Source organism: Acartia tonsa, chromosome 14 (genome assembly GCF_053477335.1).
Source record: "Acartia tonsa isolate MP-2025a chromosome 14, ASM5347733v1, whole genome shotgun sequence".
NCBI classification, from domain to species: Eukaryota; Metazoa; Arthropoda; class Copepoda; order Calanoida; family Acartiidae; genus Acartia; species Acartia tonsa.
Genome location: NC_137273.1, coordinates 18,882,276 through 18,904,610, shown reverse-complemented (window position 1 = coordinate 18,904,610; position 22,335 = coordinate 18,882,276). Strand labels below are relative to the sequence as shown.

Here is a 22,335-nt window from a genome sequence, read left to right as displayed (position 1 = left end):
CCATGGAAAAAAAATGGGATCATGGAAAGATAGCGAAGTAGCGGGTTTTGTCGTATTTTCAGAGTAGCTTTTCTCATATTTCTAGCCCCTACAGGAGACTTAAAACCTGCGGGGCTACAGGACTATCATTAATATTTACCTAACCTAACCTAATCAAAAATAATTTATCGAAAGCTACTGTGGAAACACCACGAAACCCGCTACTTTGTTTTCTTGCCATGATCCAAAAACTATTATAAAATGAACTATTTAAAAATTGTGGGATTTAATTTTTCTATGATATTTTTCTGACTGAATTTGTATGTTGTGTGTGCAGCTTATCACAAAATTGAACACTGAAATAAAAAAAAAAAATGTGAAATTTGAATCCCTTGAATAGAAATTCTATTTTTTAAAGTAGCGTAGCTAATGTATAATTAGCAAAAGTTAGTCGTGACTCAATGAAGAATAAGAAAATCTCAGCTAATACGAAAAATAGAGACTTTCCCTAACAATGCGAATTTTAAAAAAAATCATGTCTCACAGGCCATTTACTGCTTTTAAGTCGCACTTTTTCCCTTCTTTTTAAAAGCGAAGCTTTTCTATAATTAGGGCCGGTCCGTACGTCCGTCCGTTCGGATAGCTTTTTTCGTTAATCTAGGCAAGTTAGAATTGTCCTATCGATTTCAACCTTTGCATGCTGATTCCTGCAGTAGTTAGGTAGAAATCGTAGCAACTCTATAATCGTTATTAGAATGTCCGTACGTCCATTTTAAACATGTTAACTTGTAACTTTTTTAACAACAATTTATGTGATATAATCATCCGATTGTTCTGATTTCTGAATACTGAGGTAAGTTCTGATTTCTATTACAATAAGGTACAATATTACAAGCAAAGCATCTCTAAAAATGTCAATATGTCCTTAAACAGAATTCTGTATTTAAGAAGTTTTGCAACAAATATACGTATAATTTTTTCAAAACTTTTCTATTAATATTTTGTAAATTCAGAACTGACAATTTAAGAGTTAATGTTCGTCTGTCATACCGTTTCAGAGCTTCGCTTTTATGGATGTTGTCATCCTTGTTTTTATTTCTCTGCTTGTTGTAAATATGGTTACAAAACATGTGATATAAAGTTTGAAAGGTGTAATAATATTTTTCAATATGATTATAATCATAACTATCGACATAACTGTCTTTTTTGAGCTTTGATCAAAACTAAATACTTACATCTTTATTTTTATTTTTTCTTGGACCAATAGGATTCTGTGGTCTTGGTGCTCCGGGAAGATTTGCAGAAGTGCTCTGCTCATGTTGCTCCTAAAGAAAAAGAGATAAATAGCTAAATGTGATAAGATGGGTTGATGGGGGGATATATGGATTGATAGATAGATATAAGGATAGATGGATGATAGATAGTAAGCTTTTTGACAGATGAATAGAGGTAAAGTCAGATTGAGATAGATAGATATATAGACGACAGGTGGTTAGACAAATGGATAGAGATTGATGAGTTAATAAATGGATAGATAAATTGATGCATAAATAGATGGATGGATAGATAGATGGATGGATAGATAGATGAATGGATAGATAGATGAATGAATAGATAGTTAGATAAATGAATGGTTAAATAGATAGATGGTATAGACAGATTCAAATAGATATATAGACGACAGATGGATAGAAAGATATATACACAGATTGATAGACATATGAAATATGGATAGAGGGATAGATGGGTTGATGGATGGATAGATAAATAGATGACGAATAGATAGATAGAATGGACTGATAAATAGATAGGTAGATGTATGGATAGAGAAATTGATGGATAAATAGATGGGTTGTTGGATACATACATAAATAGAAAGATGGATAGATATATATATGTAGACAGATGGATAGACAAATGGATAAATAATTAAATTAATAGACAGATACCTAGTAAGCTTTTTAGACAGATATATAGACTCATAGAGGTATAGACAGAAAGATAGACAGATGGATAGAAAGAAAGATAACTGATAGATATCTATACATCTGATTATCTACCTGATTCCGTCTTTCCATCTCTTGTGCAGCTCTATTTTCTACTTCCTGTAATTTCTTGGCTAATTCTTCATCCGTTAATTCTCTGAGTTTTAAAAGTGTTATTTTTATCAAATTTAAATTAACAACTTTTTATCCCCCCTTTCTTATTTTTTTGCAATAAAACCAAAAACATAAAATGTAGAAAAAAAGGTTCTTAAATTTTTAGATTTTTTAGCTGATCTAGAACTATGAAAAAATTCGCCGAAAATAAGTAATTACAGTCAATAAATTATAATGTTTTAATTTTCATTTAACATTTATTTTATATGATCATGTTATGTTCTTATTTCTTCACGGCTCCGCTTCTTAAGAAAATAATTGTCTAAGTTTTCATAAACCGTGATATCAGTGACATGATTTTAACAAAAGAAATTAAAGCTCTGATTCAATTTTTGGAAAAACAACACTTTGTCATTCCTATTACTATCCCCAAAATGTTTATTTTTAAACATTTGGAATAAAGATTCTCTTTGGGTGGCTTCCTCTCCTTCTCTCTAAAATTTAAAAAAAACATTATACATAATATCCTACTATATAAAGTACTGAGGTTTTTTGTCTGTAGCGAAGGATCTCGCTAACCGCTAGACCGTTATGGTTCTCCTTTACAGTGAAGACTATTATAGGTCCTGATATGGTTTTAGGCTATTTCATTTTTATAAAAAAGTCTGGATAGTGATTTAGGCTATTTTTCTGTCTTTCACATTCCTTCGAATACAGAGCCCCTAGATGCAAGGAGCGCAGCCGCCAATATTATACAACTTTTTACAGATTTGCTTGTTGTCTGAAAGGTTTGATTTTATCCATATCAGTCTATGTCCACTAACACTTCCAATTTTAATTTGAAGTAGAAAAAATAAAATATTTTTTTGGAAGGGAGGAAGGCTATATTTTTTTTATGGGCGATTTTTCTTGGTAGTGTTGAGGTATTTTCTGGACCTACAAGAAGCTTCACTGTATAGAAGGACTTTGTCCAGCGATTATTGAGACCATTCGCTATACACAGACAGACATCCTGTTACTTTTATTCAAGTTAGTATTTCTTTCCGGGGACTATTCCACAAAATGTTTTTAAAAAAATTTAAAGAACCTTATCGGTTCCGCAGTTAGCGAGATCCTTCGGTACAAACAGAAAGACAGTTAAACATCCTGTTACTATAATGTATGAAATAGGGTTGAGCCGGATATCTGGCAAACGCCGGATATCCAGCAGATTACCGGATATCTGGTATCTGGATAGTTTCAATATCCGGTATCCGGCCCAACCCTAGTAGGAATAATAAGAAAGTGCCTGCAAAGTTTCTGCCAGATATCTGTCCCGTTCCATAGAGTCCTGTGGCAGGTCTTTACCCTGCAACCTCTCATCTACTCCTGTAAATAAACAAGGCTCATTTATTTTCCATTGACCTTTCTCTCTTCAATTTTCTATTGTACAAATAACTACAACATTTATATAAAGCGAGATTCGCAATCGCATTTGAATTAAAATATGAAGGGGGTCATTTTCTTTGCAAATTTTCCGTTGAGTTGTGTAAAACTGTTTTTTCAAATGCGCTTATTAAGTCAAACTATTCCTAATTATAACCAAATGTATATTGCAAATATATGAAATGGTCATAAGAACAGTTTGACTTAATAAGTGCATTTGACTCAACTACACACAACTTTAAGAAAAATACGCGAAAAAATAACCCCCATGCTGGAAAACCGACGTTGATTTAAATACTTAACCCAGTTGCTATTTAATCATGACAATAAGCAGGCAAAAAGCGTCTGCCGAGCCCTGATAAACAGAAAAGCAAAGATATAACAGTTAGGTAATTTCTATAAAAATATGAAAAACGCGCGGCTAGAGCTAACTACACAACAAGAACACACTTTGTAGAAAATATATTTCGCTTTATTCAAGCCTTCTCAATTCTATAAAATAATAACCATATTTTCAAAAATTCTTAAGAAAACAAAAAGCAGGCTTCATACTAGTTAAAATAAAAATAAGTTTAACAAAAAACAGGTTAAAAATATTAAGTACTTTGAAAAAAGGAATTTTTTAAAACAAAATAAAATCTTTTTACTTTGAAATATGGTGTACCTAATTGTTTGAGAGTTTCTGTACAACTGAATTATTTGTAGTGTTAAAGAAAGGGGGGGGGGGGTAGCAGATAACATTTGGCGGTCAAACTTTTCAACAATGGTAAGAACTTATACAACAAGAAGGCAGAAAATATTTAAAATTTTGGTTGGGTTAGCATTTTAAAAAAATATAATATTGAAATATGTAGTAACCCTCACCTGAAGTTTGAAACAGATGATTAACAAAGTGACAATCTCCTTCAATGTTAGCTAAGGTCTCCCAAACTACGTCTCCCTAAATATAAATATAAAAATTAGGGTTGGCAATCCGTCAAATTTTTGGACCGGATTCGGATTCCGGATGCTTACAATATTTCAAAGGCCTTTTTTAAAAAAAAATAAGAAAAATACATTTTACCGGGTACTGGGAACAATCTAAACCTGCGTTTTTTCATATTCTTAAAATAGCTTTTCTCCTATTTCTAGACCCTACAGCGGCCATTTTCTAACCCGTACTCAACCTAACCTAACCTAAAATAAGCATGAAAAGCTGCTGTAAAATATTCGGACCAAAACAACTAATGACACTAATTTTAGCCTAACAATTAAGAATCCGAATCCGCTATGAAAATAACGGATTCCGGATTCGGATTCTAAAATTGTCCAAAAATTGGACGGATTTCGGATTCGGATTGACAACCCTAATTAGGACAAGAATGATGACATCCATAATTGCCAAGCTCACCTTATTAGAAAATTTAAAAAAAAACAAGTGTGTTCATAGAACATGCCTTATTAATCTAAATATAAATTTTCAGCTGTTGAAATAAGAAATAAAATTGTGTAGCTGCAGTCAAAGCCTTTTTTAAGTGTAAAATATGTATTTTGTGTAGTTTAGACTAAAGCAACGCGTTTGACTGAGTCATGTCTCACTGTTTAAACATGATTATAGACCACAATGACATCTATGAAAAGGGATCTACACAATTAAAAATGCAAAAGTAAACAGATGAAAGGAAATTAATTTCAACTCATATTGTTCCAAAATGTTTAACCAACGCATACAAAAAATCAGTTTAATATAAATAAAATTGTAAAGGTGCAGTCAAAATAAACATTTAATGTATTTTAGTTTAAAACAAGGCGTTTGACACTCATGTACTTCGCATCACTGAAATTTTGAAGAACAATGAACCAATTACTTGTCCAATATTTTTTGTACATGAAATTTTGCAATTGGTAGCTTGAATTCATTGGGAGAAAGAAAGGGACAGAAAGGGTTGAAGATTTTAATAAAACTTATTGAGCCGAGGGTAAAATTAACATTGGTAATTGCGTAATTTATTTACCATTGAACTAACTCAGTTTTTTTTTAAATTCTAACCTGATTTAAATATCCTTGATCCGTGACTAATATGAATAATTCTCCGTTCTTCTTGAAAATTGTTGAAAAATGATTATTTCTAAATTCATACAAATTCATATTTTAATTTGTAGTAAAAGATAATATTCTATTCTAATAAGAGTAAAAGAATAGTTAGTTATCGAATCGTATTATAGACAGCTTTCCGTTGATATTAAAATGAAAAATGTTAGCCGAAGGCCCGGGCTAACAAAACTGATTTTAATTTAATATTCGTGGAAAATTGTCTGTATTACTATGCTTTACATGATTTTTAAGTATTGCTGAAAACCGGTTCTAATCCAGCGGTTATCAATCGGTTTCACAAGCCATACTGTAAAGAATAACCCTCTTAGAACACACATTCAAAATATAGTTATTTTAGGATAAGGTAAGAAATATTTGATATAAGTATAAAGTTCAACAGAACATCTGCTCTACTATCAAAATATATGATTGTATGCCTAAAGAAAACACCAAGAGTTTGATCCTTAATTTTCGTATTGAGTTCATACAGCCCATGATATGTCAGTTGACTCGCGGATTCTTCCAAAAACTATTTAGAACATATTTTTCTCAAAGATGGAGAGATTTGAATAGATAGATAGATTTGATATAAATACATATTAAAGAAATTGATAACCCGTAGCAGTACTAAAGATAGATGGACAGATAAATGCATGTTTGAATAAAAACTTTTAATAGACTTTATAATCTTTAGATAAATAAAGAGGTAGGAGTTAAAAAAAGAGAAAATAAACGTCCCTGTTCAGCCAATAAAGATTGGGAATAGAGAACACTATCATTTGACATTCGATTTGTGATAATTTTCTCCACAAGTTGATTGTAGCTGGCCCCACCGACAGCCAGACCAACGTCCTCTGCCTGTAGTAGTGGTAAGCAGTTCAATTACTGTGTTATATATAAATACTTGCTTTACTAGGGATGTTAAAAATGCTATGTCAGACACAAATACTGAGAGTAGGAGAAATGCCTTAACCAATTAACAGAAGCAACTCATTATCATAGACAGTTAGGACTTCCAGACAAAGGTCATGTAATTAAATGGTTGGTTGTCTGTTGAATGTTACATAACCTATCATCGTCAAGTGGGCGTTTGAGTATATCATCCCATTACAAACTCATGATGTTCTAGCTTTCTATACATGATCACTTGGAATCGAAAGGAGGATTAGAGCAAAAACTTTAGATATGGTATCACAATGAAGTAAATGGATTATTGTCTGTCCAATAAGATATCATAAACTGCTTTATCAATTGCTATCAAAGATTTTCAGCATGTTTTTCTTTCTATGGCAGGTTTTTTGGTTTTTGTCAGAGGGAAGCCACAATATAGAGAAATAGAACGAGATTTTGTTAGATTGACAACTACTAGTTGAGTGCAAAAAAAAACATTTTCTCTACAGTTAACATATTTCAATGAAACTGCTTTCCTGTGGGTCAACAAGCCACCCGTGATACAGATTAATATTTAAAACATCAAATATCAACAATTCTGGTGTAAACTCGAAATCTGATATTCCGGTAAATCTGACATTGACGTCCAGACCAGTGGCTAATCTCGGTAGGACAGCTATAGAATCATTTAGATTTCTCTCTAAATTTGGATCCTGTGATATTAATAAAGTAATGTATAATGCACCAGCTGTTGCGTCCTTATGCTCTTCGTATTCGAAGGGGTAGGGAAGGGCAAATGAAAAGCCTAAGACAATACTGTTAACTATGTAAAGCTTCCCTATAGGAAAATGAAAAAAAAATTTTTGTGAAAAGTTAGAGTTCAACTTATAAAACAAAATATGCATCTTTTATCTTGAAATATGTAAATAACATCACAAAAGATGCATATTTTGTTTAATAAGTTGAACTGAACTCCTACTCTTAACAAATATTTCTTTCATTATTACCTGTCCAGAGACAACCTGGAGGCCAATTTTTTCTTAAATAGGGAAACTACATCCCAATAGGAAACTTTTTTGTGAAATAAGTTAATAACCTATCCTCTCACTCCAAAGACAAAGCCTATGATCACTGTTTATGCAAAAGTGTCAGAACTTCCCCCCCCCCCCCTAATTCTCTTAGCATTTAATAATATACATTACTCCTGCCTTCTTATCAGCAGCTTTCTCATGACTATCATCATCCTGACTGGTAAGGACTAGATCTGCCAGGTATTGCAATAACTGTTCAGATGAAACTACCTCGGTTTCATTTGGCAATGACAATTCTCCCCTTAAAAAAATCCTTATAATCAAGTAACAGTGTCTCTTTGTTATGTATCTGTGTGTCTGTACAGAAGAATCTCGCTAACTGCTGAACTGATTTAGTTAGCCCTTACAATCTAGCTCTCCATAGTTAAATTTGTTAAGAGTAAAACAAAAAATACCTATTTAACAAGAATAGTTTTCATGAAAACTGAAGACTTTTTTGAACTGAAATAGTAGGTAAGGTTTTTGTCTTTTTAAGCATGACCGACAAAAAATGTATAGAGTAGATCCGTAAAAATATAAGGAATTTTGACTTAAAATTTCAGTTGTCTTTCTAAAATAGCGATGAACAAACACACACATACAGACAAACTTTTTGGGTTCTTATTTTTTTGCCAAATTGGGTACCTAAAGGCCATAGAGATGAAGAGGGGACATTAAAAAGATTTTGATTTGATGGAAGAACACAAGAGGACTTATTTTTATAAAGGAGGCAACTAATTTATTACTTCTCACAAAAAAACATCTACAATAATTCAGAACTAATTTTTTCCCCAAATAAACAATAAATCCAAGCCCAAAAATCACAGTTTCTGCAAAGGTTGAATAATAACCTCCTAATATATCGATGAATCTATTGATGAATCTATCGATGAATCTATCGATGAATCTATCGATGAATCTATCGATGAATCTATCAACAAATCTATCGACAAATCTATCGACAAATCTATCGACGAATCTATCGACGAATCTATCGATGAATCTATCAATGAATCTATCAATGAATCTATCAATGAATCTATTGATGAATCTATTGATGAATCTATCAATAAAACTAAAACTCACCTTAACAGAAGAACATTGATGATACTAATAAGTGGACAGGGTCCATTCTCATTCTGTGTAATAATGGCACAATTTCTCAGACCAAACTCTATCCACTTCACGTGGTAGATATTCTTGTTATTCTCTGAATTAATTATTATACATACAATATCCTATTATATTTTCTAAAGCTAAAGATCTCGGAAACTGTTAATCCAAATTGGTTGTACTTTTCAGTGAAGTTTTATAACGGTATATATAACGTTGGTTTTAGGCTATTTTCCTGACCTCCTTTGTAGTTTCCTACCGGCTAGAAGCAACTAGTATATTACTAATACTAAAGTTACAATTCAACAACCATAGGAAAAATTTAACTTGTAAAGTTTAAGGGATGTTGAAGAATTAAATTTTAATTTAAAGATACAGGAAGTCTATGAATCTGTCTGTATGTTTTAAATGAAGGATCTCGATAACCGCTGAATCGATGTGGTTCTCCTTTACAATGTAGCTTCTCATACGTCCTATAAAGGTTTTTCACCATATTGGGGGAGGGTAATACTTCCTTCCCAAGAGAAATCGTAATTAAATATTTAAAGGGAGTTCGACTTCCTCCCTCCCAACCTCGAGTGCCCCCCTAGAGGCCTCTAGGGGCCCAGTAGACTTGAAAAATTTTATTAAATATTGTATGTTGATTTTTGACCTGAATCGACAGCTGAATCTGTAGTATCAGCTGTTGTAACAGTTGTCTTATTATCACAGCTGGTTGACTGTAAAATAAAAATATTTACAATTCAAATAAAGTGTTTTTTTTGGCTAATAACGTCAATCAATCCATGAATATGATATTGATATAACTCTAGATCTTTAAAATCCATCAATAATCAACAAGGTTACAGCCTTTTTTGTTGCTGCATACTACTGGAAAATAAAAAAAAAAAAAAATAAGTAAACAAATTGATGCTTCTGATGTAATAGTAACATTAAGATCATTAAGAATACTCTTTTAATGATCTTTTTAATATCCCCTAAGATTTTAACTCCTTTGATAAACTGATCTAAGGTAGTTTGTTATCACCATGTAACAATGTAGAATATACTCGGATATTATTTAGGTTGCTATTTCCACTTTCATTTATCATTATTGGTCAGTCGTTTATACAGTAGGAGAAAAGGCAATGGGGTAAAAAGGGGAAAGGGGAGATCGTTATTTTAGCCCATGAAAAATGAAAATCTGGTGTAAGATCCAAATAATAATAAATCCGTTCATATAACAAACTGAAATGGAAGTTACTTAAAGTAAATATTTTCCTGGACGGATAATCCATATGCATCAGATCTACATAGACTAGTCTTTGCCTTCTCTACGTCACTGGATGTCTTCTTGCTATCTTCTACTATACTAGATAATATCTCTTCACTGTATGCATCTGGTGCTATTGGTTGACTATTGGCTAAATTTTTCTGACTAAATTCTAAATAATGATCAAATAATAGAAAAGGATGTCTAAAACGTAAATTAAATTAAACTTTTATACCTAAGGAAAAATAAATGTCAAGAAATGTCAGGAAACTTAAATTATATCCATCTATTATAAAAAGTATTAAGGTTTTTTGTCTGAAGCTTAAGATAACTAATGAACCAATTGGGTTCCCTAGGCAAGCTTTACATAAGTAGGTCTTGTGATGGTTTTATGCTGTTTTCCAGCCTTTTTCTGCCCCTTGACTACAAAGCCCCTATTATAGCCTAGGGGCGTACGCCGTACCCGCTTGGACATTACAAAGCAGATAATAAGAAAAATATGTATAAGGACAGTCTAAAACTGTGGCTATTCTATATTTGATCCATAGAGAGTGGGGACAATTGGCTGTTTATTACACTAGTCCACAAAGGTTTAAAATACCTAACGTTTTCTTATTCGTTGGCTCAACAACTTTGGGGGCTTTTACTGAATTTTGTTTGGTTGGTTTATTAAGTTGAGTGTTCAGGCGTTTCAACCACTTATTATAATCTACAGATAGGGTAATTTTGTGTGTCATCATTAGGGGTGCACATCAATTTATCGGCCATTGTCTTATCCCTTTAGACCCTTGCAGTTTCAAACAGTTGTTATTCTACATTTGATCCCTGGTTGTGGTTCTTCTTCACTAGATGACTGTTTCCTATTGGCTGAATTTTCAGCACTGCTAAGTTCTGACAGAGATTCTTGGGTTGAACTTGTTCCCTGTTTTTTTACAATTTATTTTCATTTCAAGTTTGAGTTAAACTTCAACATTCATCTGGATCAAAGTTGCAAAGTATCAAAATGCAGAATGATTACTATGGAATAACATTTATTTTAGCGATAATTATGCTACACGTGCACGTGACTTAAAACATTAAGCCCGATCGTCCTAGGATTTTACATTCAAAAAAATCTTTATAATAAAGAGACAGGATATCTGTATGTGTGTCTGTATGTAAATCGAAAGATCTTGATAACCGCTCGTGTTCTTGTATAAAAACTTACCCATTCCCCAATTTTTTCAGATTTCACTCAAAAAATATTAATTGGTGGTGGGGATTTAAAGAAAAATTTATATATGGCAGGTGTCTAACATTTCTAAAAATGAAAATATAAAATTGCCTGAATTGGACTAGGTATAGAATCTGTAGATATAGGGCTCGGATATTCTTTATCATCACATTCTGAATATCAAACAAGAATGGTTTAAATAAAAAGTAATCTTTAAGTATTATTTTTTCCTACTTTTTGTCTTACTTACATGGCCTGTATGAAAACAGTGTGTGAAAACACATTATTTCTCATACTTTCTACCTTTTAGGAAACTGCCATTTGAGGAGAAAATTTTCATATAAATTAACATCAATAAAATTGGATGAATTACAGCAGACATAAAAACTTTAATCATGACTGCCGTTTAAGAGGTCTTTACTGCCATACAAAGAATATTAAACCATTATAATATGTAACTATAAAAAAGGCTAAACAGGGACGTAATTTGTAAAAGCCTTTTATTTTTAGGGTGGTAAAATGAGGGGTTTCTGAAGGGTAATCTTATGTATTTATAAAAATTTGAGGGGGAAAAATTATTGGTTTCAAAGTTTGAGTTGTGTAAAAACTCCCTTACTCCCACCCTTTAAAGTCTATGAGGCTAGAACAATATACCTGTAATATTTTGTTGTGATAAAGATTCAGAATTTTGATTGTCTCTGTTTATTTGATCTGACTGTAGGGTATTTGCCTTAATCAGAATTTTATATTAAAAGGGGAAGGCTAAATTTACTTTTGTTAATAATGATCTTAAGAGATAAGACAATGGACGATAAATTAAATACACCCCCAATATTTGTAAAACAAAACTATCCCTTCTGTAGATTAAAGTGTTGGTTGAAAACTTTGAACATTAGTTTTCTTGAAGCTACCAATCAAAATTCAATATATGTATACCAAAAATTAATGATCCAATTAAAAAGATATTAAGAACCATACATATAATTATCAAATCTTTAATTTTCACATTTTGGCCAAAAGCGCCATAATCTGTCGAAATTGTCAATGGATGGTTAATTGATGTATATTTACAATGGTGAACAAAATTTCCTCTTATTTAGATTAGAATTATTGGCTGCAAAATTTAAACATTTCTATTTTGAAACTAAACAATAAAATTGATTAAAAGTACCCAAAGTTTTTGAGCCAACGAATAAGATGACGTGATTTTAAACTTACGAGTCCAATGTCTCCTCCCTCCCTAGCATAAAACCTACCTCATTATCCAGTGGAATAATCAATGGGTTATTATTCATATTTTCCATCCTTTCAAAACAACAATTACTAATCTAATCTGAAACAAAGAAACCAAAGTAAAAATATAAATCATAATAACTATTTACAAATTTAATTTTCATATATGACTTATTTTTCTAAATTAACAAAATTTATATTTTAACAAGTAGAATTGATTGAAAGCTTATGATAACCAGAATTATAATCTGTATATAATAAGTGTTGTTAGGAGGGGGGGGGGGGGGTTAGTTGTATTTAAGTTTTAATGGTTAGAACCATAACAAAAGTTTAACAACCCTAAAAAGACTTAATTAAGAAATTAATTTTGGTACTATTGTATGGAAAGCCCACCCCCCCCCCCCTTTCTCCCTTAACCAAACTAATTGATATATTTATTCTTATTTAATATAATTGATTAGATAAATAATTAAATTTTTCGGAGAATTTTAAATTGAAAAAAATTTCCCTTATTTTTTTTCATCTGTAATAAAAAAATAACATTTTAAAAATTATTTGAGATTATTTGACTGCTTATTAATGGTAACATTCATGTTTCCAATAGCAGTGGCGGCTGAAACTCCTGGCTGCTCCAACTCGCCGCTGTCTAGCTGTCGCAGCAGCCGAAATAAAGCAGCCGCCTCTCTGATGCGGCTGAACTCAATACAGAAAGCCTGGTATATTAATAAAGAGATGATGAGTATGAGTATGATATTAGCACGTCTCAATACGAAAATAGTAGCTAAAAGCCTGCCCAATTGTCATTTACGAGATCTATCATTTGATTGAACGACCTTTGTCTGATAGTTATCAATGTTAATGGTAATGATTTCAAAATGCTAATTACCACATTGAATTTATCTTACTAATGACATATAGCAAGAAGATCCAGTAAATTTTCTTTAAAAATTTTAACGGACAGACTACAAGACATGACCTAGTAATGAAGTAGCCGCGCTACAAATATCTATCTCAGTATCTCTTTATTTTCCTGAACTTCGATGAATAGCTCGCTGACATTAATGATTTTGTTTCTGATTAAACTCTGCAGGAAGACACATACCAACCTCACCAGGCGGTTTTGCATATACTTGTCCTTGGGTAGTAAAATTTAGATAGATAGATTGATGGATAGATAGATAGATAGATAGATAGATCGATCGATAGATAGATAGATCGATAGATAGATAGATCGATAGATAGATCGATAGATAGATCGATAGATAGATCGATCGATAGATAGATAGATAGATAGATAGATAGATCGATAGATAGATCGATAGATAGATCGATAGATAGATCGATAGATAGATCGATAGATAGATCGATAGATAGATCGATAGATAGATCGATAGATAGATCGATAGATAGATCGATAGATAGATCGATAGATAGATCGATAGATAGATCGATAGATAGATCGATAGATAGATCGATAGATAGATCGATAGATAGATCGATAGATAGATCGATAGATAGATCGATAGATAGATCGATAGATAGATCGATAGATAGATCGATAGATAGATCGATAGATAGATCGATAGATAGATCGATAGATAGATCGATAGATAGATCGATAGATAGATCGATAGATAGATCGATAGATAGATCGATAGATAGATAGATTAATAGATAGATAGATCGATAGATAGATAGATAGATAGATCGATAGATAGATAGATAGATAAGTTGATAAAATAAATCTTTGAAAAAAAGTAACAGGATGCATATCAGTCTGTAACAGAGAATCTTGCTAACCACTGAACCGATATGGTTTTCCTTTCCAAATTAGCTTCTTATAGGTTCTATTTTGGGGAAGGGTAACACCAAAAAGAAATCCCAACTCTGGGAAAAACACCATTATGTTATAAGATAGAGGTAATAGTAGCTTTCGCAAAATTGCATAAAGTTTTGAGTAAGATTCCAGTCAAATGCGCTTATAAGGTAAAACTGTTTTTAAATATGCGTTTGGTCAACATTAAGAACAGTTAGACCTAATAAGCGCATTTGATTGTAAACTTGTTCGCAATTTTACGGAATATTGCAAAAGCTTCTATTCCCTTTATAGATACACTAGCGGTTTCGCCCCTAAACTCTAGGGTTATTTGCCCCAAGTGGTAATTTAAAAAATAATTAAGTTCTTCTTGTGCTGCAACCACTAATTTTAAATTAAATGCCTAAAAAATAGGGGGAGATTTTTTTGTTTTTGGGAGGGTTGTGGGTGTCCCACCCCCCAAGAATATAGCCTAAAACCACCACAGGACCAGTAGGTATATTCCCTAAAGAGTAGAATCCAATCGGTTCAGTGGTTACCGATATCTTAAGGGACGGACAGACAGACGGACGAACAGATAGACATCAAGCTACTTTGTATTATAGATAGGTAATTTAGGAAAGAAAGATAAATGTATTGTAGATTTATAAATATGTTTAAATAGGTATTTAAAAGCTGTAGAGATAGATGCTGATAAAAACAAAAATAAACATTTTACCTTCATAGTTTCACAAGTAGTTATACAATTAGAGATATAAAGATGGACAAACTCAGTTGGAAGTTCCACAGCAGTTGTTAATCTAAATAAACAGATAGATATATTGATGGATAGATATATAAAAATGGACAGATGGATAAATACACTTGCCAATGTGTTTGAGATACAGGACAAATTGGATGGATTTAAACAAAGCTACATATGAAAGTAACAGGATGTCCGTCTGTCTATAAGTTTTTATGTTGCAATAAATCGATCTCGCTAACAGCTGATATGGATCTCCTTTACGGTGAAGCTTATACTAAGTCTATTGATAGTTTATATCTATTTTGGGGAGGGTGCTTTACCCCCCTGGTAGAAAAAATCCCTCCATGAAAATGAGATTAAGTAATATGATGCAGATTTACAGTGAGAAGTATATTATATAGACCAAATAACAAGTCGACTCTATGATAGAATAAATGGCACACATCCAAGAGTTAAATATAAAAATACTAACGGCTGATACCCTAGCAACTAGGGGCTTTGTATTACTATTCAAAGGGGACAAAAAGGGGTTAGAAAAATAGCTCAAACCATCCCCTGACTAAAATAAAAAATTAAATAGTCTAAAACCATCCCGGGACTTATATGAAGCTTACCAAAAAAATTCAGTAGGTTTTAAAATCTTAAGTATCAGACAAAAAAAAACTTAATACTTTATATAAAAAGGATATCTCAAGTTAAATAGATGAAAAGATACAGAGAGATTGGAGGGACAATGGGCTGTTTATTAGGGTGGGTTCATATCGGAATTAGACAAAGCGGGGATATGCGACAGATAAAATTAACCTTAAAAACATTTCTGACCGAAAAAGAATTTTAAAAAATTGAGTTTTAGAACACGACCACTTAAAAACATAATTCATTACTTATTAGTATGCAAAGACGACATTCAAATTTTTTTTTGAATCAGAACTATGGATTCATGGTGCTCCCTGGAAAGGCCTTGAGGAGCTGAATCAGGAACTTTTGTCCGTTTCAAAATATCTCGTTCCTAGCCTTAGAAATCACTAAAAAAACAAAAATTTTTAAGGTTTATTGAGAATTGTCCAATTTGTAGAGGTTTTTTAGATTTTCTCAGGCTAGGAACGAGATTTTTTTAAACGGACAAAAGTTCCTGACTCAGCTCCTCAAGGCATTTCCAGGGAGCACCATGAAGCCATAGTTCTGATTCAATAAATTTTTGACTCCCATTTACAAATAGCTATACAATTGAATGTCTGGTCGTCAGCGGTTTTAAGACTTAGGATAAATTTTAAATCACCCAGAGGTGTATTATATCTATATAAATTGAGTGCAGATCCCCGCTTTGGCCTCAGAAAAAAAATGTCCAAAATCGACCCACCCTACTGTTTATTCACTAGTCCCCAAAGTTTTATGATAACGTTTCTTGCTTAACAACTTTGGGGACTTGGGTGAATTTTTAATGGTTGATTCATTGAGAGTTCAAACCTTTCAACAACTAATTTAAATCTACAGAAGTGGCAAATTTGTGTATCATCACTGGATGTACCTCAATTTATCAGCCATTGTCTAATCTGTTTAGGTCCCTGGAATATATATATACATATAGATTTACCTATTAACAACCTCCATGCTATGGAGAGAAACTTCCTTGTTGACAAGAACAGAAAAATATTCGGTGATTTGTGCAGAACCCTGCGGAACGCCACAAAATGTTTTTAAATTGACAATTATCAGGGACTGTAAATGATTTTCACTCCCCAAGAACTTTGTAATTTGTTAGTTTAATTATTTAGAGTATGAACGAGAAAGAATTTTGATTGGGTTGTGCAAAATAACAGCAGTATCCAACAATCATTATCTGCATGAGTAATTTTGTTTATCATAATTGGGGTGTTTATTGTCACATTTCTTAGGATCCCTTGAAATAATATACCAATATGTTGGCAACCATGTTTTTTGGTTGTTGACAAAATATAAAAACAATCCTGCATAAGTTTGAGTAGGATTTCAATAGCAATCATCGGGTTATATTCAACCAGGTCGGGTAGTTTAGCTGGAGTCAAACCTAAATACAAATAAGATAAATAGAAAAGTAGATAGAACGACAAACAAAACCTGGATAGAGAAATAGATAAATAGTTGAATCAATCAATGAAAAAAAGGTTTGAAATAGATATGTAGAAGATAGATAGATGAATATTTAAATAAATAAGATATATACTATTATTATTTTTAAACAAGTTTGGTCAGTCCTAAAAAGATCAATAGATAAATGGGTAAGTAGATAGAACGACAAATATTAAAAAGTAATATAATGGTTGGATTACATTGAAACAAAACTAGTAGGTAGTTTAGTTAGGGTCAGTCCTTGATAGATCAAAATATAGATAGATGGTAGTTTAGATGAGGTAGATAGATGGATAGTTTAATGGATATCTATATGGACGGATTGTAAATACATATTAGTAAATTTTTTTTGATAAAAACAAAAATTATCATTAATGAGACAGAATGTGTTATTGCCAAGGAGAGAGGGGACAATGGTCTTTTTTTTTACACTATTCCCCAAAGTCTTTTAAGAATGTTTTCTTATTCATTTGTTTAACAACCTTGGTTGAGTGTGCAAACGTTTCAACCACTAATTATAATCTCCAGAAGGGGTAATTTTTTGTATCATAATTTGGGATGTACATCAATTTATCGGCCATTGTCTTATCCTTTTTGATCCCTGATTATTGCAGTTGCTACTAATAGAAAAAAATCCAAAATTACGTTTAATTAAAAGATCTAAAAAAACTCACCAAGACTAGAAACAATTGAAGGTTCTTTTTCCAGTTCTGAAAGCAACTTTTGCTGTTCACTCAAGCTCAAGCTTGTCTGAAAACAAGTATTTCCATGAAAACAAGTATTTTTAAGCTATTTTAACAATAATGATTAGAAAAAAACAAATTTTCTCTATCACCCAACCTACAACCTAATACTTTAATGTATTTAAACCTATTGGTTCCTCTCTCCTGCTTACTTAAATGTTTTGGTACTTTATTAGCTCTTAAATGTTTGGTTAAAACTAGGCAATCCGTATCCGGAATTTTTGGCCAATTTTGGAATCCGAATCCGAAATCCGTTTTTTATAGCGGATTCCGGATTCTTAATTGGTAAACTAAAATTAGCGTCTTGAGTTTTTTCTTTCAACTCCTCCTCTTTGAAGGCAAAGATTTTCATCATTATATACAATATCTTTTAAAATCTAGTTCGATTCTCGGAAGTGAATTATATAGAACACCAAGAACATTGATTTTTAAAATATTGCTAGAATCCGGAATCCGAATCTGGAATCCGTTAAAAATAAGAATCCGGAATCCGCAAGAATCCGCCACATTTTTTGACGGATTCTTTAAGAATCCGGAATCCGAATCCGGCCCAAAAATTCGACGGATTTCCATCACTAGTTCAAACCAAACTTTTCAAATCGTACCTTACTATAATAGGATTCATCAGACTAAGTTTAAAATTCATAGGACAATTCTAACATGCCTAAATTAATGGTAAGAGCTATCCGTTTTGGGTGCACAAATGGACAGAACTAACTTATAGAAAAGTTCTGTTTTTAAAATAAGGCTTGTAACAAAAAGAATCTTCAAATACCTTACAAGCCCGTAGAGTTAACTTTTTAGCTTCATTAGATATTTCATCTGTCTCCAACATACTTGGGTCATATTCATAGGTTATATATGATACATCTACAGGGTCCTGTAATAGATAGATAGAATAGATGGGTAGATAGAATAGATGGATAGATAGATAGAACTAATAAGATTATAATTTCATCTTTCTCCAACATACTTGGGTCGTATTCATAAGTTATATACGATTCATCTACAGGGTCCTGTAATAGATAGATAGAATAGATGGATAGATAGTATAGATGTATAGATAGAATAGATGGATAGATAGAATAGATGGATAGATAGAATAAATGGATAGATAGAATAGATAGATAGATAGAATAGATGATAGATAGAATAGATGGATAGATAGAACTAGTAGATTATAATTTCATCTGTCTCTAGTATACTTGGGTCGTATTCATAGGTTATATATGATACATCTACAGGGTCTTGTAATAGATGGATAGATAGATAGAACTAATAAGATTATAATTTCATCTGTCTCTAGTATACTTGGGTCGTATTCATAGGTTATATATGATACATCTACAGGGTCTTGTAATAGATGGATAGATAGATAGAACTAATAAGATTATAATTTCATCTGTCTCTAGTATACTTGGGTCGTATTCATAGGTTATATATGATACATCTACAGGGTCTTGTAATAGATGGATAGATAGATAGAACTAATAAGATTATAATTTCATCTTTCTTCAACATACTTGGGTCGTATTAATAAGTTATATACGATACATCTACAGGTTCCTGTAAAAGATGGATAGATGAACTAACAGATTATAATTTCTCCATGTCTCCAAATTGGGTCATATTCATAGGTTATATACATATATGATACAAAAATTTTCAGTACGGCTTAGAACAGGTTCTGATACAGCGGATATTAAACGGTTTCGAATCCAACCTGGAACTGGAAAGATATTTATATGATGATTGAGAGACATTACCTGCCAAATCATTTCATTTTCTCTCAGATATAACGGGGGTGGAATTCTGAGAAATTCTGGCTTTACCGTTTTTGTTGCCAATGGGTCTGGACCTTAAAAAAACATTTAATTTTATTTAGGATAGATTTTTATCCCCCCCCCCCCCCCCCACTCCCCTAGATTAAAATTGCAAATGCATATATCAACAAAATACGATTTTCAAGTTTTGATATTTTTAAACTACATGGTAGAACATTTAAATTCTATCAAATATATGCCCTATAAATGTAGTTAAAACCATTGGATAGAAAAAAATATGCAGATCACTAAATACAAGTTTAAATGCATTTCGTGCAACTATCACTTTTAGATATTTTCCGCAATAGACAAATAGAAAATCATCTAAAAACTTTTATTTAAAGAAAATGTTTTACTTAATACCTATTAATAAACCCTCAATGGTTTTCCGTTGAAGCATGACAAGGTCTGTATTTTCTGGAGGAGCTCTTGGGTCGGGTATTATACCTATAATAAGGTTATAGTTCTCAAAAATATTCCTACAATTCTAGTAGATTACAATCTTTTATAAAAGTTACAGGATGTCTATCTGTCTGTCTGTACTGGAGTATTTAGCTAATTTCTGAACCGATATGGTTCTTCTTTAGAATGTAGCTTCACATAGGTCCAAGGAAGGTTTTCAACTATTTTGGGGAGGTTACCAACATCCTCCTAAGAGATATCAGCCCTAGAAAAATATGATCCCACCCACAACTTTAGTACATGATTTAAAACTGAAATATTTTTTAAAATGTACTGCAAGCTATTGAGTAAGATCAACTAAACAAGTTTTTTTTATGATTCAAACATTTTTTCATTGTTCATAAAAAATACTAAGATTTTATTAGCAACTAGCACAAAGCTTCCCAAGAAAATGATAATTTAAAATTGATTGTTTTAACTGAACTTGATAGTAAAGAGAATCACAGAACACTAAACTACAAATTGCAAATATCTAACTTCCTGTAACACAAAACGTAATTGCATTACATAACATCAGAGAAAGAGGGATAGATCAGTGGATAATAAATAATTCTCCCCTCTTTTACTTTCAATCTGTTTATTAACTATTATGTATTCATCATTCCTTGTAATAAAATAACAGGATGTGTGTTTGTCTGTCTGTTTGTTTGTACCGAAGGATCTCGCTAATCGCTGAACCGATCGAGTTCTCCTTAACAGGGTAGGTTCCCATAGGTCCCGGGAAAGTTTATAACTTTTTTAGGGGAGGGTACATTGTACAACCACATTCCCTAGAGAAACATCTATCTAACACCATCTATAAGCGAAAAAATATTTTTTGTAAATAGCTGATTTTAAAATAGATCAAAAAGAAACAATTTTACGCGTCCCTAGAGGCCTATAGGGGCGAAGCCGCAAGTATATTAATGAAACAGCGACTATGCTCCTACTAAAGGTCACTTTAGGGAAGGGAGGATGGGGAGGAGTGGGAAATAGGATCACCCTCCACTTTTTCAATTTTAAAAAGAAAAGTTCAGTAATAACTTTAGGATGGTGGTATTTTTCCAGAGGCATTTTCTCTTCGTGGGGTGAAAGTACCCTTCCACAAGATAATAACTGGACCTATACCAAGCTTCATTGAAAGGAGACCAAAGAACTTAAGTCTAATAGTTTAGAGATCATAACATACAGCCAGACACTCAGAATCAGGTTGATGGACATCTTGTTACTTTTACATAAGAATATCAATATATCTATCTATCTGGTAACCTGAAACAGCAGAGCGAGCTGTGTGTGGAAGTTGGGATTGACGCTCTGCTAAAATTAACTACACTTCATAGGTTAGCGAGATCTTAAGCTACAGACAGACAGACATCCTGCTACTTTTATATCAAGATAAAAATATCTAGAATATATCTGGTAACCTGAAACAGCAGAACGAGCAGTGTGTGGAAGTTGGGATTGACGCTCTGCTAAAATTAACTGCACTCCTGTTAGGTCAACCTAAACGAGTATAAAAATTAAAAAATATTTTAGTACATGTTTGTACCAACAAAAAAATAGAGTACGTAAACCTTTTAAAATAACTCATGTTTAACTAGTATAACTTCATATTTTAAAGGTCCCCCAAATAAACGTTCAGCTAATGTAAAATTTATTTTGAGCAAGTACACAATAATCTATTTATCTAACTAAGTACCTCTTAACAAAAATTGTTTTTTGTCTTTCTTTCTGAATATCTTTTAATATCTTTCTTAGTCTGTATTATAACATATAATTTTCCATTAAACTTACCTAACATTTTTGAATTTTTCCACATTTGTTTACCTATCCACTTAGGAATCTAATAGCATAGAAAGAATACAGAATCTCTCCATCAATCTATATCAATTCTATAAAAACTTTTTCACCTGAGGAACTGTAATAGGATCTCCATTGCTGATAATAGCTGCTGTTTTCTTTATAAAGTCCTTCCCCTAATAATAAATGTATTCAAACTTTATATCCTTATCACTATCAGAAAAAGTAATAGGATGTGTGTCTATAGTAAAGGATTCGTTAGGTATAGGGTTCATGAAAGGTTTTCCTTTTGGAAAAATGGTAGGTAGCTACCTGAACACTCCCAGGAAAAATTTAATAAAATACCCCCACCCTCTTAATTTGTTTTTACTTTTTCATTTAATGGGAAAGTTGATAATCTAATCTACCCCTTCATCCATTTTCTAGTTTTTAAGTTTTAAATTACTATTTTTTTATGAAATAAGACTTAATCTCTTGCCAAAATAACCTATAAAATTGTGACAAAATAT

The 22,335-nt window shown here is 32.1% G+C and overlaps 2 protein-coding genes across 2 annotated transcripts; both read right to left on the bottom strand.

Annotated features, from left to right (window-relative positions):
- Positions 1-217: 217 nt before the first annotated feature.
- Positions 218-12,500, bottom strand: LOC145305856 (ubiquitin carboxyl-terminal hydrolase MINDY-2-like). Its single transcript, XM_080147683.1, is given in 18 exon segments — positions 218-335; positions 1,215-1,304; positions 2,040-2,123; positions 2,498-2,572; positions 3,367-3,446; positions 4,368-4,443; positions 5,533-5,611; positions 6,015-6,125; positions 6,362-6,431; positions 7,001-7,181; positions 7,677-7,800; positions 8,625-8,748; positions 9,304-9,373; positions 9,915-10,077; positions 10,731-10,825; positions 11,228-11,289; positions 11,771-11,846; positions 12,373-12,500. Coding segments are annotated over 18 exon segments (1,623 nt in total). The 5' UTR covers positions 12,421-12,500; the 3' UTR covers positions 218-320.
- Positions 12,449-22,245, bottom strand: Not11 (CCR4-NOT transcription complex subunit 11). The gene is made up of 12 exons (XM_080146969.1): positions 22,234-22,245; positions 21,937-22,002; positions 21,451-21,529; positions 19,949-20,032; positions 19,529-19,620; positions 18,538-18,642; positions 17,694-17,769; positions 16,882-16,957; positions 16,505-16,588; positions 14,884-14,965; positions 13,383-13,484; positions 12,449-13,065 (listed from the first exon to the last, which is right to left on the bottom strand). The coding sequence occupies exons 1-12, from the start codon at positions 22,243-22,245 to the stop codon at positions 12,901-12,903; spliced, it is 1,023 nt and encodes a 340-aa protein (XP_080003095.1). The 3' UTR covers positions 12,449-12,900.
- Positions 22,246-22,335: the final 90 nt, after the last annotated feature.

What these genes read in the sequence shown, in the direction of transcription:
- Not11 (XM_080146969.1), bottom strand. An exon ending in AGCATGGAGGTTGTTAATAG is followed by an intron (nt 14,966 to 16,504) that starts GTAAATCTATAT and finishes CTGTTTATTTAG; the next exon opens with ATTAACAACTGCTGTGGAAC. An exon ending in GCGAGCTATTCATCGAAGTT is followed by an intron (nt 13,066 to 13,382) that starts CAGGAAAATAAA and finishes TTATTAATATAC; the next exon opens with CAGGCTTTCTGTATTGAGTT.